This window comes from Scylla paramamosain, chromosome 22 (assembly GCF_035594125.1).
Source record: "Scylla paramamosain isolate STU-SP2022 chromosome 22, ASM3559412v1, whole genome shotgun sequence".
Taxonomy (NCBI): domain Eukaryota; kingdom Metazoa; phylum Arthropoda; class Malacostraca; order Decapoda; family Portunidae; genus Scylla; species Scylla paramamosain.
The window spans coordinates 14,236,899-14,254,972 of NC_087172.1; the positions used below are offsets into that span (position 1 = coordinate 14,236,899).

At 41.2% G+C, this 18,074-nt stretch overlaps 1 protein-coding gene across 5 annotated transcripts; it reads right to left on the reverse strand.

Moving 5' to 3' along the window:
* Positions 1-1,597: 1,597 nt before the first annotated feature.
* On the reverse strand, positions 1,598-17,772 carry LOC135111619 (pseudouridylate synthase 7 homolog). 5 transcript variants are annotated; one of them, XM_064025130.1, is made up of 16 exons: positions 17,636-17,772; positions 14,828-15,165; positions 13,327-13,421; positions 12,423-12,746; positions 11,952-12,113; positions 11,462-11,579; positions 10,789-10,867; positions 9,082-9,209; positions 8,472-8,625; positions 5,373-5,570; positions 4,994-5,135; positions 4,448-4,599; positions 3,767-3,885; positions 3,222-3,376; positions 2,939-3,039; positions 1,598-2,637 (listed from the first exon to the last, which is right to left on the reverse strand). In XM_064025130.1, exons 2-16 carry the CDS (start codon positions 15,163-15,165, stop codon positions 2,281-2,283), a joined length of 2,622 nt encoding a protein of 873 aa, XP_063881200.1. In that variant the 5' UTR covers positions 17,636-17,772; the 3' UTR covers positions 1,598-2,280. The 5 variants fall into 5 exon arrangements, with proteins under 5 accessions (XP_063881200.1, XP_063881201.1, XP_063881198.1 ...); XM_064025131.1 differs by lacking the exon at positions 17,636-17,772 and adding an exon at positions 17,321-17,430; XM_064025128.1 differs by lacking the exon at positions 17,636-17,772 and adding an exon at positions 17,249-17,296.
* Between the last annotated feature and the right edge of the window lie 302 nt (positions 17,773-18,074).

Here is an 18,074-nt window from a genome sequence, read left to right on the forward strand (position 1 = left end):
GCCTAAGCACTCACTAAATAAGAGGGTAGGATTGCAAACTTTCCACCTGTACCAGGAAGGCAAGACTTGTTCAACATTCCACACATATCCAGTGCTAGGTGAATATGAGCCATTGCATCAAATCTGATTTGTCTCCTCCTGGCCTAGCATTCACACATGGGGGAGCCGTATGCTAAACCCTACAGTACTGGGCAGTCTAATGCAGGTCTTTACCAGGCTGATGTGCCCCTTGAAGGTGGGTAGCCACATAGACCATGCCATGTTTAATCGTAAGAATATGAATACAAAAGGAGGGAGTTCCCAATCCTCTGTCTTTTCACTCCATCCTTTTCAGTCACATTTTATGGCAAAAAATATTCTGGAGTGGCATGGAAAAAACTTCATGGCCTTCAGGAATACTGCCTATACTCTGCTGCCTGGCAGCTGATTCCCCCTACAGGGATGAGAGAGAGAGAGAGAGAGAGAGAGAGAGAGAGAGAGAGAGAGAGAGAGAGAGAGAGAGAGAGAGAGAGAGAGAGAGAGAGAGAGAGAGAGAGAGAGAGAGAGAGAGAGAGAGAGAGAGAGAGAGAGAGAGAGAGAGAGAGAGAGAGAGAGAGAGAGAGAGAGAGAGAGAGAGAGAGAGAGACCTAAATGTGAAATGCAAAATGAATAGGAAATAGTGTGTAAATAATTCAAAGTAAGCAGCAGCAAAAAATGGGTAACTCAGCAGGTGTTACAAAACTTACTGAAGTGTTCATATAAAATAACAGTGAACATAAAAGCACACCTACAGCTGATAATGAATGTCACATGGACTACTATTAACTATTCTGGATAAGCAACATTCATCAAACAATCAAACAGAGAAAGATGGAATGCAAATTGCAGGAAAGATAAATATGGAAACAAAAATTATTAGTGAACTTGATAGCACATTGAAAAATCGATGGATAAGTCTATAAGAAAGTACTGCTACCTATACTGGTCTGGCAATAAAACTTGGACAGGGATTAAGACAAAAGAGATTATCCTCCTCAGAGTGGCTTTGGGTGTTACAGGACAGGAAGGGTATGGCAACAAGAGTGTGGGAGAGCAGACGACTAGGTAAGGAGGTGGTGGGAGACATCCTGGGAGAGAATATTGACAGAATACCAAGAAGCTGACTAAAGTAATGGAAACAAGTCTGTTTTAATAAAGGTGGAGAGTGCAGTAACATGTAAAGGAGTGAAGAAAGGTAATGTGGAATGAATGGGAGCATTGTGAGGGAGAAAAAATATTCTTGAGATGATGACAATGGATTGAAGGTTTGTGGTCTCACCAGTGCCCTACATTAACTGAGCTTCTCCAATCCCACACACCCAATCAGTGCTACTTGCCTCGCTACCTTCTAGGCCGTGAGTTCCGAAGTCATGCTTACCTGACTGCATCTCATGTGTGCTGGATTCCTTGCCAGTTCAAACAAATATGAAAGTTCTCATGATCAAGACAGGGCAAGTGAGCACGCTGCTGCTCTCAGGGACATGTGCCCGTTCTTCAGGCTCTCGGTAAGCAAGTGCGAGGTATGTGCTAGCTCCTGGGTATCACTAGCACCTTTGTGTGTAGTAACAAAACAAAGATATTTACTAATACATACATGATTATTGATTTCATTAAATGTTGAAAATCTTCTAAAATTACCAGACAAAAGAGATTATTTTCTTAAAATGTAAACATTCAAGAACTTTAGGTAATACACAACTTATACAAACTTGGTGCTTGGAACTTAGCTCCTTCCACTTGATCTTCTCATAAGATCTACATAATCTGAGTATCATGTGGCTGGTTTAACCACACAACCAGTTAACAGCATAATGCCAGTATAAAAACAAGTTAACTGAAATGAAGACAGTCAAGTTTACTACTGATAAAGCCTTTCTATATTTGTCTCAAAAAGACACGTTTAAAAGTTTATAAAACAGGGAAATCATAATGGTACCTCACCTCTCCTCTGACAATGCTGAACTCTCATACTGAAACTAGTTAAATTACATCTCAAGATAATGTATGATAGCTTTACTTTCCTTATAACACTAGTGCTCTGCTAAATGTAAGAGATGCTCTGAAATAAACAAGTCAGTTCACCATCATGAAAACATTCATCAATTGAACTTAATACATTAACTTTTTGAACATCTATGCCTTCTGATTGCCTCTGCAGACCAACACTAAGTACAATGAGGTCAGACAACACCAGCCTATGGACACCAAACTCATGATCTGCAGAACACCACTGCCATGCCTGTGACGTTAGCCAGCGCATACTCAGTATCTCCCTCTCTTATTGGCCCAGCTGTCTCCCCCCCTCCAGGGGCGCTTATCTCCTCGACCCCAGGATCCAGGACTGGTCACATGGGCTCCATACCCCATGCGGTCTCTGTTCCAGCCATAGTCTCGGCCTCTGAAGCTGCCCTGGTCTGCCCACGGACTGAAGTTGCCCCTCCCACCTCGGCCCTGCTGCCAGCCAGGAGCGCGGTCGTCCCTCCAAGTGTTGGCCCAAGGTGTGGGCTTCCAGGAGCCTCGGTCACCGCCCCTCCAGGGTCCTCCACGTCCACGGCCGCCACGGCTCAGGTCTCTGCTTCGGTCGATCACATTACTGGGCATGTTCTGGGCCGCCTGGAACTGAAATTCACAGCAATTATTCATTTATGAATTACTATCACTGCTAAACCTTTCTGCCACAGGAACTAAGGCAAATATATCACATTTCAATAAACTTTGGGGAAAAAGTAAATAAAATAATAATAATAATTTGCTAACAGACATGGAAGCAAGTTTTCACCCAGTTTGTGCTGCCATCAAGTCAAAGATCTTGCATCACCATTGGGGGAGGCAGGATGAGGAAGCAGGCAACCACTGTCAAACCAGAATATAAAAATGAGGCATCGACAGTCAAACTAAAAAATGAAAACATTGACTTTACCTGCCAAGAAGTGTCTCGCTTGAGAAGTTCTCGCAGAGCTACAGAAATATAAGAGGACGTAGGAAGAGTCATCTCCACAATAGCAGACTTATTTGGACCTTCTGCAGAGGAGAGAGAAAAATGCATTACAAATCAAGCCCACAGACTGAGATCTGGGAGCAAAGGACCATGTACAAGGAATGACTCTAGACTTATGGAAGTGAAAGGAATGTGAATAAAAATTTGTGGATAACAGAATAATACATTTAGTCCAGGTCAACTGGTTCATTTGCAGAACAAGTACCTTTCAAGATGTTGTCTTCCACCTTGACTGACCACAGCTTGTCCATGTCAGACTGGAGGAGCGGCTTGGTGGCATCCCTGTAGTAGCATACTTGGCCTGCCACCATTGTGGGCACCACCACCATCCGCCGGTACACACCACGTGCAGCATAGGCCCTGTGGAAGGTGTCTCTGTCACCATAGCTCTCCTCATTGGAACAGTCCCAAGAAATATATTATGATGCAATCTACACATGGAGATTATTCTACACATGGAATTTAAGAACTTTCGCTCTGTTTCCATTTGCACAAAGAAGTAATTAGTTACTGAGCTATATCTTTAATGTAGTGCAAATGATCAATGCTGATGCTATAAAAGAAAGATGAGAGAGAGAGAGAGAGAGAGAGAGAGAGAGAGAGAGAGAGAGAGAGAGAGAGAGAGAGAGAGAGAGAGAGAGAGAGACTAATAAAGGAAATAAAACAAACCTTTACTCTGGGAGAAGATGGTGATACTTATGTTTAACTTCCTTTTCAGCAGAAACACTAACAAAAAATTAAGTGACTCACTTGATCTCATGCTTGAGGGCATTGAAGGAGAGTCCATCAGCTTCCAGCATCTCGGCATACCACTCCTTGATCTCATTGTTGGGGTACTCCACATTGTAGCCAGGCAAAGGCAGCACCACCTGAAATGTCAAACACCTTTATAAGTTCTGGATTCCACTGTCTCACTGCTTCTGGCACTGTCTTGTACATTGGTGAATGCATTATTGGCCACAAACTTGCAAGAAAGCAAGAAAACAACATGTATGGTCCATCACAAGACTGAGAATATTAGCATCATACGAAGTGTCTCTGTATGAGTTAACACACTTCAACAGACTTGAATTCCATAACTCTGTTAACCACTCATATGCATGAACATTCACTTATGGAAACTAAATATCTCCAACATAAATACTCTACCCATTAACTATATTACATCAGTCTAGCATATGCACAAGAACACTAAGTAATTTCACTTACCCAGCATACCATCATTCAATCAATGCTGATAGCTTTCATAAACATGACAAACCAAAGGAAGTAAGAGACCTACACTCTACAACAATCACAAAAATACATTACACTTTTAAGGGAAAAAGAATGATAAATAATTGCAATAAAAACTGTACCCATGAGTGAAGCACATCCTCCCAATGATTTGAATGGGATTTGTTCTCTCAATCTAATCTCATTTTTGCTTACATCAGTTATGTCTGTTGTCTCAGCCTCTTCTTCTGTTAGGAAGTGGAAGCCAGACATATTCTGTCCATTAGATTCCATCTCCGTCTTGACCTCAGCCTCATCTCCACTCTTGCCCTCTTCACCCTCGGCCTCAGGTGCGTCTTCCTCCATTTCTGAGAATGTAGCAAAATTATCAGAGTGATCTAGTTAAGTTCACCCCCAGCATGCAATTCTGTATCTCTGCCTACACAGTGAGGAAGGTAATTTGAAGAGAAAATAGCATTAATCAAAAGAAATTCAAGGATCACTCCTATTACCCAAGTTACTCGTACAGATATATTCTTCCATATATCAGATCAGTGTCACCACAAAAGGTAACCTAAACAATTTGCACTTTACCCCACATCTCCACCCACACACAGTTATGATAGTTTTATCTAATAATATGCAGCATCACAGAAGACACAACTTGACTTTGAAAATATGTATGATTAACACTTCCCATTCCTCACACTTAAAAACTTTATCTATAAAAGTGAATGATGATTTTATAGTATTTGAACTTACCTTCCATATCCGAGCCCTTACGACGCACTATGTCGCCGGGCAGCACCTTCAAGCCATACTTCTTGACTCTACGAGAGGCAATGGTGTTCCAGATCCAGCTCTGGTAGGCGTGGAGATAGAGGGAGCGGGTGGTTCGTGGAATCTGCAGTGAGGTAAGAGAATGGTAATAAAGGATGCTTGAACCACATATTTTCTATTTTTTGAAGAAATGAGATGAGCAAAGGGTTACAGTAGAAATCTTTTGGTTACAGTGGAAATCCCTCATGCATGCTGCTCAAAAAAAGCTGAAAATGGGAGATTTTGAAAATTTGAGAGAAGACCAAAGCACATTAACAAGACAAAGAAACACACACTTCAACAGAAGGCCTTGTCTTATTACCCGGTTGAGAGCCTCCACCAGGTCATTGCCGGTTTGTTGGACAAGGCCAGTCAGCAGCTGAGACTCAACTGTGGCCTCCCAGCCCTTGCACAGCATCTTGAGGGCCGCCTCTGCATCACCAGTCTCCTTCCACGTGGTATGACAGCGGTGAAGGTCTGGCACATCAGAGTCCCGTGGGGCAAGAATCTTGTTCACTGCCTGAGGGAGGGAAACAGGGTCGGGGGAGAAGAGAAGAAACACAGGATGAGTCACTGCATGGTGAAAGAATGGATAAATGATCTGCACTCATATTTATGAAACTGATTCTCCAGTGTAATAAAAAATTCTATATACATATTTCAATTTACAGCCACAAAAATACAGCAAAAATGACAATGCTCCAATTGTCTATTAACTTATAATCTTAATTTTTGTTTTCTATTACATAAATACTATACAACATTCATAGAAATGCTACCATATAAAAAAATATATGGAGGAAAAATATTGGTGCTTTTTTACATAACCTAATTGTTAAGAACTCACTGCGTGGGAGAAAAAGCACAGTGCAGAAAGCATGGGCAAGACACTTAGAGTGAATGCCACAACAAAGCTGATGGCCGGTCAGCACACCTGCTATGGGGCCCAAACACAGGTTAATGGCCAGAGGAAGCACTAAAGCCCACAAAATTTAGGGATTACACAGAAATTATCTGTGATTTTGTAATAAGCTGAAAACAATTACAAAACTTTGGAAAAAATATTTCCTGGGCATAAATAATTGGAGAATAAACAGTGTTACACTTAAATTAAATCATCATAAATATGTTAAAAAGTACAAATACAGGTCTGGTTCAATTTAGCAGCAAGTTTCTCTTTAGATTTCATCAATCAATTTCAATCATCAAGTCCACACTCTTCACTTTGTGACGGGCAACACATCTTTGTTATGACATTTTTTTCTGAGAAAAGCATGTTCACCTGACAACTGCAAATAATAAATAAGTAAATAAATAATAAAAAAAAAGCTGATCAATGCAAGACTGCAAAATTTTGCATAAAGGCAGAACACAAACACTGTGTTGTGAAGCACATCCACAGTACTGTTAACCTCATCACATCTCCATTTCCCACAATAAGGGGGAGTTCTGGTTAGAGGAACAAAACACATCAGTATGCTACTTACACCTACCAGTGACTGAACTGAGCTATCCATCACACACCATTCAAGCCTTGAGATCACTGTCTAACAATATCATTACAAATCAACCTCATTTCCATAAGAAATTGCCATTGCCTTGCTGTATTATCCTTCAATGACCAGTGCAATACCACAGCCATGGTCTTCACCATCAACTACCTCCCTTGAATATCCACATCACACACGGAAGACACTCTCCTTACCACACTCTTCATCTTTCTAAACCATCACACTTTATCCTGCAATAACACTTAGGGTGTGCCCTCACAAAATTTTGAGCAGACATCAGTAAATTAAAGCAGACCTGTATTACCAAATGATTTCTTAACAGATAAACATATATACTTCTATAGTTCTTATTTAAGGCTTAAATACAGCTATGGTTATTTCCTACTGCTGCATTCCCTCTGTGGCTATGCTCGTCTCAATCCACGGCACCTGTCACCCCACTCTCACTACTTGAACCAATGGTGCCATGTCACTAAGCACAATTGCTTCATTGTTATTGTTCAGGTATCACTATATAACCTGCAAGAAAATTCAATGGAAATTCCTACTGATTGTAACTTGAATACAGCCAAGATTATGCCCTGCTGAGCTTTGCCAACTAATGTAATAGCCTTAACATATCCTCTTCCTAAGACTTCCACAAAGGGAGAGGCCAAGACAGAAATGTCTCCATTTATTCCAATGCTTGCATGCGATAATTCTCTCATCCATATCTCCCACACACTCCAGCACACTGTCTTCACCTCTAACTCCTCTAACACTCATTAAACTAAAAATTTTTCACATATGACTCTTATTCTGATACTCATTTCTTGGGACTCTCTCTTTAGGGGATGGCCATGACAGAAGTCTCCATTTCTTACTGTCAATCCGTTCCATCATGCACACTCCAACACCCTCTCCAATTCACAGAATGCACTCATCTACATTGTTTCATTGAATCCCCTCTCTCCACACAGCCAACCCAACCTATCTGAGAGTGCTGCACTTAACCTCTTCTACCATGTCTGGCTGAGAAGTAGCACAAATGAAAAGAACACAATACAGGAATCTACAAACTTTAAAGAAATACTGTTAAATTATAATGAGCCATGCACATGAGCATAAAATCTTGGTCTGTTCAACTAAATCTGTGGAGATTCATGTGCCATACACATGAATTACATGACACTCTACATTTTGGAAAAACAATCTGTTACAATACCCTGAGTATGCAAAGAAGCTGAATAGGTAATGGCAATGAATACTATAGGCAATGCAAAGTAAATTAAATAGGTCAATACTATGTAGTAATCAGAGCCATATGCCTTTTTATACAATTCCTCCTGCTTCTAATGCAAACTAAAATTCAAATTCTTTTGGGTGCCTCCCTAACTACCAATAGCCACAGAGAAATGTGAGCAGAACCTGAACAATGAATACAGAGCATGTGAAAAGCATGAACAGGTGTACCAGTATAACAACTGTGACTTACACACATGCCATGTACCAGTAAGTATGATGGGAGTCTGAATACTGGCTGGGTTGGACAAGTGTGAGTGGTGAGTGTTGGTGTTCAAGTGGAGGGTCCTCAGTGTGGTAGGGTATGGTAGGGAGACTATACAGTAATTATTGGAGTATATATAAAAAAAAAATAAAATAAAAAAAGCACACATGAAACTTGCATTTCTCCAACTGCTTGGTGAAAGAAATAGAGAAATCAACACACTTAAATTGCATTCACACATCCTTCCTCCTCCTCCTCGTCTCCTCGCTATGTCTTAATCGTAATACTCAGCACTATATCTATGTAGTTAAGTACCATACTCCACTCCATTACCTTCAACTTACACTCCGCCTCCTCCATACCTGTACCTTTGCCTAGCCACCCATGAAGCAGCCTACCACCGCCACTTCCCAAACTTTCTCACCTGTTGCCAGTTGCCTTTGAGTAATTCACAACCAACACCACGCAAAAAGACGCTGTTGTTGCCAAAAGGTTGTGTGCCATAGAAATTGATAAAACCTTTAGTCTTCAAAGACTCAACAGCTTCTAACACCTCATCATCTGCCCCATCAACCTCCCTGTCAAAAAGAACACCAGAGCCAAGTTAGATATCGCCTCTCCCCATGCCTCCCCACGTACTCTGCACATGGGCGCTTATTGCTAGTTGTTGTTTGTCACATGCAGGCAATCATTCATTAGAGGCAGACCCCAAGCTGCCAACACATAGAACTTGAGGGGAACACTTTATGACAGTCTGGACACATTGCCTTTTACAGCCTACTACTGAGGTATTTCATAAACACTGGTGGTGGTGGTAGTGGTGGTGGTGGAGATGGTTTGGTATGGTGGTGTTGTGGTAGTGTATCTGGTGACTGGTGGATTAACATGTTGATCTGTAGAGTAAAATAATAAAATATAATAATAAATAAAAGTAAAAATAAATAAGACAGCTAGTGTGTAGTGTGAGAGGCAGCAGCTCAGTCCAAAATGAGAAGAGTGCCGACCTCTAGCCTGAAGGAGGGTCAGGTGGTCACCTTAAGACAATCCGATAGTGGTTGCCAAACTGGAGATTGATTCTCTGGGGTTTGTCCGTGAAGTGGAAGTTACCAATGTGCACCGAGCGGAGGTTCTTGGTGGCCAACCACAGCCGCTGCGGGGACACCTAAAGAGAACACACTAGTCATACAAACTGAGAAGAAAATATATCTTTCGATATCTATCTATGCAGCAGGCTGGTAATCCCACAAGGGATGGTCTAGACAAGCACCAAACATTCATACACACATCACTCACACTTTTAGTCCCATCAAGCTCCTGATGGAGATGGATGTCTCATGGACCACTTTACTCCACCCCAGGAGTTTAGGCATACCTTTTCTTTCAACACATTTTGCTGAAATTATCCATAAAAGCAGAAAGGAGACAAAATGCCATACTTGCACTCTAACACCCATAAATATTCCTTTAAAATAAAGTCACATCTTAGCTTATAAGCTTCAAAGTGAGAGAAGACAGATCCTCCCAAACCATACAGTGCAAGGATCAGTTGCTCAACATACCAGATTTTTTCAGCATAAGAGCCTGACAGCAAAACTGCTTCAATCCTACAGCACCATCTCTTTTTTGCTGTTTCCCTAGAGTCAAGGGTTTGTACCATGTACAAGTTTTCTCCAGTTGTTTCTGTCCCTTGCATCTTCCTCTGTGACTCTCTTTCTTTGCAGTTATAATGCAATTCCATCCCTCCATCTCACTCTCTATCTACAGCACCATAATAGGCCCATATTCCTTCCCACATCTGACCAGATGCAAGAACCTCCAGTCAAGGCCCTCAAGACTATATCAACATAGGATATGCATTTATAAATACTCTACATCCAGCCACTCCCTCTTGCTTCACATACACCTGTCTAGCATTTAACACTCTCTTCACATTGTCCATCCATCCTATTTGAAGTAGTATCCTTTGCCTTACACATCTAACATACAATCAAGATTTTCCGCCAATTGTTCTTCTTTTATCATCTCCACATGCCTGAAACATCAAAATACTTCATGCTCTAGTCCATCAGTCTACTCTTTCCCAAAACCAACTGTCTCCTTTATACATCCTTATTTCTCACTGCCCTCCTCAGACACCCTGTCTCAATAAAGGTAATACAGGAAAACCTGACATCATTCCTTGATACTTTGATATTTTCTGGAAAGCCAAAGGTCAGCATAATACACATATCTCTAAGACACATTATCCAGACATGCTTCTCTGATTCCCAGCAATCAACACACTTCACCTGCACACTGTTCAACTTTTCCCCCACACTTAACCAAGTGATATACTGCAGCTGTGCACATCTCAAGGGAATAGCAGGTGATGCTTACATGTAATTACCTGACATCTGCCTTAAACTAACAAGAGAGAATGGTTTATCCCAGGAGCTCTCATGCTTGGGATAAACATGGATTGCCTCCCTTTCATCTACACCACTCTCTTCACTCACAAAACTATTTTCACCCATGATCTGGATATGTCCACAAGAATGCATTTATATAGGAAACAGGCTTGATGAACTAGACACAACTGTAGCTAAATACAAATTTAGGAAGATTAAATGAAGGTAAGGGATCTTTAACTAGTAAGAGGGATGAAAGAATGTTTGGAAAGATGAATAATTTGCTAAGGTTGTAGAATTTCTCATATACCCGAAGCAAAATAGGCAAGATCAGAAAGGCAGGCTTATACTCACCTCCTTGACGGACACCAGCTGGCTTGTCTTGGCTCGCTTGTCCTTGGTTCCAGCATATGCGAAACAGCTGGGCTTCACCCTAAAAGGAGGGAGGCAAATTCATCACCACACATGCACATTTTTCCTTGTTACATTACCACAAGCTACAAGGGAGTGATAAAGAGAGAGGCTGCTACCTGAATTTTTCCACTGTAACAATCATGATCTTCTCTCCTATGTATAAGGAGTACAAGCCCCTAGGATGCCTCATCTTCCTGTATCATTCAGCAAGGCACAAATGAGCTGATCATGGACAAGCTAATGCACTATCACACCTCAGTGGAGTATGATAGTGAAGGAAGGGAGTGCCTGAAGTTGCAAAGAGCTTACATAGAAAACAAGAGTGAAATTATGGGAAGATTTTTGTTTGACATGGAAAACATTCAAGTTAAGAAACAAAGGACTGAATGTAGACTTTGACAGAACATATTCTGGAAAAGTAGATAAACTAGAAGAAAATCTCTAAAAAAATAAAGCACAGAACCAATATGCAAAAGAAAAAAAGCAGACATGGAAGGATAAAAGGGTGCCATTGCAAAGGCTGTACCGCAAAACATCATCTGATCTGATCTGAAATGGAGTTCCCTGTTTGCAAAACTCCAAGCCAACCCCTACATCACCACTGCCTCCACACCTGGCCTTCCATGCAATCTGGTTGATGGCCTCCACTGTTTCAACGTTTTCCTTGAAGAGTACAAACGTGGTGTACATCTGGTCCTTGGGCCAAGGCGTTCTCTCCTTCTGAAGTCCACCTGAGGAGAGACAAGCTACCTTCAATATAACTGAGATGATGAAACAACCTACCTTCAATATAACTGAACAGAGAGAAAGGAATTATCACATCTTGAGATTAGCTGAATGAAAACGAATGCTGCATGTCACAAAGGATCTCACATTAATGGTAACATGACACTCTATCCTCTGGTGGAGCTTGAAAGGTACAGGAACAAACCACCATCAACAGTGAGACTTTTCCAATACGGCAGGCTAATTGGTAACAAGCCATAGAAGAAAAGAACTGAATCCTTAGTTAAATTAGATAAGAAAGCTAGGTTGTATCAAGAAAACATAAAGCTTGATGTATGTGTACACGCAAACATGCCCACACACCACCAAACACCCACCTTTCCTCTTCCGTGCCACGATGTACTTTCCTCCATCAGGAGTCTCACCATACACAGTGTCCACTCCACGGTACTTGTGCTTGATGGCCTGGTGCACGTTGCTAATGTCCTCCGGGGAGGCAAGGTCCACGTTGATCCAAATCTCACTGAGTGATGGCAGATCTGAGGGATGGAGGGGCACATGTTGCAAGTTCATTCAGTTATGGCACTGGGAGCAGCAAACAAGACTTTTGTGCTTCCTTCATGTTGGGTATATCATTCCACAAAGGGCAAGTCACATGATGAGCTGCAACTATCAAACACTCTGCCTATCAAGCAAGTGCAATATCATCTACTGTGATGCATTATACCTTACAAAACCTTCAACCAGGTCCTATCTATGGTGTTACATTCACTATCTTTCCTTTTCTGGGTCTAATTATTTTTTCTCTATATTCTTCTGCTATAACATTCCAACGCAACTTTACTTACGCTCAATCTCTGGACCTTTCTTCTCCTTCTTCTTCTCTTCATCTTGATCTTGCTCTTGGTCCCCTTCCTTCTTCTCTCCATCTACCTTCTCTTCCTCCTCCTTATCCTTCACACCATCCTCCTTGGTGGAATTCTGCTTCCCATCCTCTACTTCCTCCACCTCTGCCTCTATTTCCTCTTCCTCATCCTGCTTGGCTTGCTTCTCAATGGGCTCCTTCTGCTCACCCTCTTCTGCCTCCTTCTTGGGCTTCAGCTTCCCTAGCAGCCTCTCCAGCTCACGCAGCTTTGTGTCATCCAGCATCTCTGGCACACACTCGGGCATGTCTGTAAGAAGGACATGGTGATGAGAGAGGGAGAGACTGTGATGCTTCAAGGACAGTAGAAATGTTGGGAAAATATGAACTTGATTCTTATTTGCATCACCGTTATCACCCTATTCAGATTCAATGGTGAGAAGAATGAAGGTAAACAGTACTGGCTTAGAATGTCTTGGCGGAGTCCCAGAGTATGATAACAGAGCATAAATTGTCTCTATCCAACCAAGAACATGAATCTTTGTCCACTTAACCATGCATGAACCCACACACCACCAGGCTGCTTCACTTTTAAGACTATTTCTCAGTACTGAAACCACCTAAAAGCAATACTTGGATAGACAATCCTGACCACTACAAGATCTTTACTACCTTAATGCCCACTGACAGAACTATCCACAGACACTTCATGTACTTTCAAAATTTTTCGCCTCCCAAGTCACCATAAGAAATCTGAGCCTAGTAATCAACTATTCAACAATGAACATGCAACATCTGATCTAACAACAAGCACAATAAACAACAAAACCTGTCCTCTGGCCCCCTTGACTTCCCTAGCAGCCCAGTGACAGGTGCAATGAGGGCCCCACCTGGTATTTCCTCAGGGTCATCAGGTATGGTCTGGGTGGTCACCGAGATGATCTTCCCCTGGCTGTCCACCTCATTGACCTGGAAGTCTGAGTACCTGTTGGGAGAGGTCGAATTACTCTCTCTCTCTAGTGGTAATGTAAATAAGTGAAAACAGGTAAGTGGATAAAACAGAAAGATTAGTAGTACATGGGTGAATAGTGGGGACAGACATTCTATAAATTGATGAATTGAAAGGAAAATGAATGAGAATAAAAAAGATAATAAATTAAATGATAAGGATGAAAGAACAAATAAACATCTCATGTGATTCCAGGAAAAACTTGTGGATTACTAGAAAGCCAGACAAACAGACAGTCAGACACATGGACATGGTGAAGACAATGATCTGCTGATAATTCACTTTTAAAAGCTTCAAAGATATACCTAATAAAGAATAAATTGCATTGCCTGTACCCTCATTACAGTAGTTAGTGGTAAAAAGGAACATTCATGAAACATACAAAACACAGTAATAGAAAACAAACAAACAAACAATTCAATAAACTGATTTTCAAAAACAAAAACTTGCTCACTACTGAAAAATAAAAATTTAAAATGTAGTAAAAGTAACAATGCACCACTTGAGAGAGAGAGAGAGAGAGAGAGAGAGAGAGAGAGAGAGAGAGAGAGAGAGAGAGAGAGAGAGAGAGAGAGAGAGAGAGAGAGAGAGAGAGAGAGAGAGAGAGAGAGAGAGAGAGAGGATGTGGCAAGTCTGGAGGGAGAGGAAATGCCCAAGATAGGACAACATGGAGGAAAGAAAAGAGCAGACTTCCTGAGACAACCACATGGAACGGAGATATGAGAACCAAGAAAAAAAAATCAAGAAAAATCAATTGAGGAAAGGCAATAAGCAATAATAGTTACAAACCACAAAACAATAAAAAATAATAACTGTACCATGTAACGCCCCAAATTTTAAAACACTGACAAACTGATGCAAGAGGTAACAGATAGGGCCTGAACACCTGACAAGACACTCATTACTAATTAGGTTATGAATATTTATTAAGCCCCCCATGAATGCTGGCTGCATTCACTGCCCTGCCCCTCAACGACAAAACCGCTAAATAAAAAAAAATGAAGGAATGAAATGGATTAGAAAAAGATGGAAACATACAAACACACATACATGTATTTTTATTTATTTTTTTTGGAAGAGGGGCACTGACCTAGGGCAACAAAAAGTGTGAAAGGAAAAGGGCTACTCAGAGTGCCAGTCATTAGAGAGGCCAAAAAGGATCATCCAAAATTACAGAATAAGTGTTTTGAAACCTCCCATTTGAAAGAACTTAAGTCACAGGAGAAAAAAGAAGAAAAAAGAAGAAGAAGAAGAAGAAGAAGAAGAAGAAGAAGAAGAAGAAGAAGAAGAAGAAGAAGGCAAAGAGTTCCATAAATAAATATGTAAAAAGAAAACCAGTAATATTAATAAGAGTATCCAGCACCATCACCTGCACCACCCACCTCTGCTTGATGATGCCGAAGAAGCCCTTGTGTTCCCCGGCAAAGGTGGTAATGCCGATGTCCTCCTCCATGGACGGCAGCTTCTTCTTCTTCTTGGACTTGTCACCCCCGTCCTTGTCGTCCTTGTCGTCCCCGTCCTTCTTGTCCTTGGCGTCCTTGTCCTTGCCCTCCACATTGATGATCTCCTCTGTGAACTCCACATCCTGGTTGTTGGCCTCCAGATCCACCACCTCGTCCCCGTCCTCACTGGCGTGCTGCTCCCCACCCTTCTGACCCTTGCCGTTTTCCACGATGTCCTCACCAGCCGAGTAGCAGTCCAAGGAGCCCTCGTCCTCCATCTGGGAAAAGGCAACGTGTGTTTATATACTTGTTTGTGTGTTCTGTGGTGTCTTTTGCTGTGCTTGTGTCTCATCACTGGTGCTGTGTGACTATATTTGCTGTAATGTAATTCCTTTCACTGACTCACTGTCCTTCCTCTGTGATATTTTGCTGCTTTGAAGTCCTTGTTAGTAAACAGATTTCAATATTTGTAAATACTCACACCTATGGACAATGAACAAACACAAATACATCATATAATGCAATGTCAAGTATGTGCACACTGTCATATCACCATAACGAGCATTTCAATGTTGCTGGCAGTAGTCATCAAAACAGCGCCTACCACTAAAAGTGGCAGTCTTGAAAAAGTGTATGGAAGCAAATATAAAGCCACATAAACACACTGCCAGTCACATGATCAAAACATAAACACGAGGAAACAAACTAATGAAAGACACTCCCACAGAACACAAAAAGGCAAGTTCAAGTCCTATACCTGTATTACAAACTGTTTTTTTTTTTTTTTTCAACAATCAACAAATACCATCAAAGTTGTCAGAACTTTAGAATTTCAATCTTGTGTTATGATTCTGATGAGGTTTCATGACAGACATGATGGTACTTGGAGGAGGTACTGTCTGGCTATTACTCTGTCTCTATGTCTGCTGTCACACCTTCTCACGTACAGAAGCAGACTGCAGGTGGTGATACTGCAAGTGTTAGGAACGAGCACCATCCCTGAATATGTATTATGCAGAACACAACACAAACATGCAAATGGTGTAAGACAACAACAGGCAATGTGTATGCAAGGAATATAAATCATGTTTCCTTGCAATGTCAGGAGATTCCAGGAATAATTTCTTGTAAACTTTAAAAGTCAGACATTAAAACTTTTTGAAATCTTTCTTAATATGTTTTATCAATGGTGCAATGTTACAAAATTTTTCTTTTTTTTCTTTTTTAGTAATTTGTTGATCATTTTTCATTGATCTAATCCTTAACATTTGACCTTATTACTGTGAAAATGTGACATATGGACCCACCACTCTTGATAATGATTAAAGAAAAAAATCTTCAACAATTCCAAAAGAAGAATGTATGTGTGGAAAAGAAGCAGCGAGTCACTACATGCCATAAGAGTGTTTTAACAGGATGTGATGCTCGTGTCCTGCATCAAACCTGCAGATAACACAGGCTGGTGACACTGGTGCTGCTGTCAAGATTAATCACATTCCAAGCAAAGAGAAGTTAAGACTCAGTGTGTAATGCAAGGGGAACAGACAAACTAACCCACTACACATCTTGACTTTAAATGTGGACAAGTAGCCAGCAAGACATCTCACTCAAGAAATGGCTGCCAGAATAATGAGAGTGCAGCATTTTACACAAAAGCTCAGTAACTATTCTGAAAAAATAGCACAATTAGAAAAAAGAATGACCAAATCTAATGGGCTAATTAAATAAATAAATGGAGAGAGAAAGTGTGGCCTGTAGCTTATTTCCCAAGGTATCCCTTTGTGGTTCCAAAACTTAGCACCTTCCATGAGCAGCAACACAATAATGCAATCTCTAATTTTCCAATAATGCAATGTAACACTTTGTTGCATAAATGTTTTTTCACAGAAGTAATAACAAGCGAGCTAACAACCAGACACGGGGAACAGACAAAGGCTAGGATGATAAGTGAACCAACAAAGAAAATAAACAAACCATACAGCAAATAACAAGCACTGCTGATAACAAGTGAATGAGCAAACAAGTTGAGATACATGCAAAAAAAAAATAATAATAAAATAAAATAAAAAATAACAATATTGTTATGTATGTGTGTGTGTGTGTGTGTGTGTGTGTATATGAAATATGTTCCGGGTGTGAGGGAGGAAGTAGGGTAGCCGCGCAGTGTCAATCAAACGTCAGTCCAGGCAGGGCCAGCTAAGCGGTCGCACCACCTCCCCTCCTCCCGCTGTACTTGTGCCCAGTAGCGGGCACGAAGGAAGAACCACATTGTTTTCCTGGCCTGGCAATACTTAAGAAAAGGAAGAGTCAAAAGAACACAAGCTCGGCCAAATAACGAGTAAACAAGCAAACCGGACACACCGGGACGCCCCACGCCGAATCTTTCCCGGGCATTTAAACTCCTTCGTTCCTACGCCCACACTACAACAAAACCTCCTTCTGCAGGCAACTCTTCCTCTTCACTCGAGGCAGCAGGAGCAGGAGGAGGCGGGGAGAATGAACTAGGCCGGCCGGGACACAGGGAAGGGAACCTTTCAGAACCGCGCCGCCGAAGGACAATTATGCGTCCAGGAACCGCCACACACCGCATCCACTTCTGGGTCCAAAACTACCCCTTTTGGCCCTCGTACGGCGTTCATACAGCGCACACAGCTACTCTCGGGATCTTCTTACGTGTCTGCACTTCCGGAGTTATTGAGTTACACCTAAAAACAGCTGGGAAATGGAGATTATGTTGCGGCAGCTCACCTCTGCTAGATGTTTTGGTGTCTGGAGACGCTTCACAGAGATGGTGAGTGTAAGGCGGCAAGGCCCTCGGAGGGACTATAAACACGTTTTTCTAATTTTTATATAGTTAATAATATTTTTTTCTGCGGTAATTTGTTTTTGTATGGTTTTTAATTAGAGATTCAGGCTTTCGAGAGAATTTTCTAGTAGTAGTAAATGTAAACCATGAAATAGATTAATTCTTTATTCTATTTATAATTAGTTGTGATATAGGATAAAGGCTTCTAATTTTTCATAGTTGAATTTGCTGATACTACTATAGTGTTTGGGCATGCGAAACACAAGTAAAGCGTCATTTTTTTCAGTTTTCAGCTCTGTAACCAAGGCACCATTTCACCATTAACACTCAACTTAAACTATATTTTTCTGTTATTACATAATTTCCTGTATTTTCCTGTAC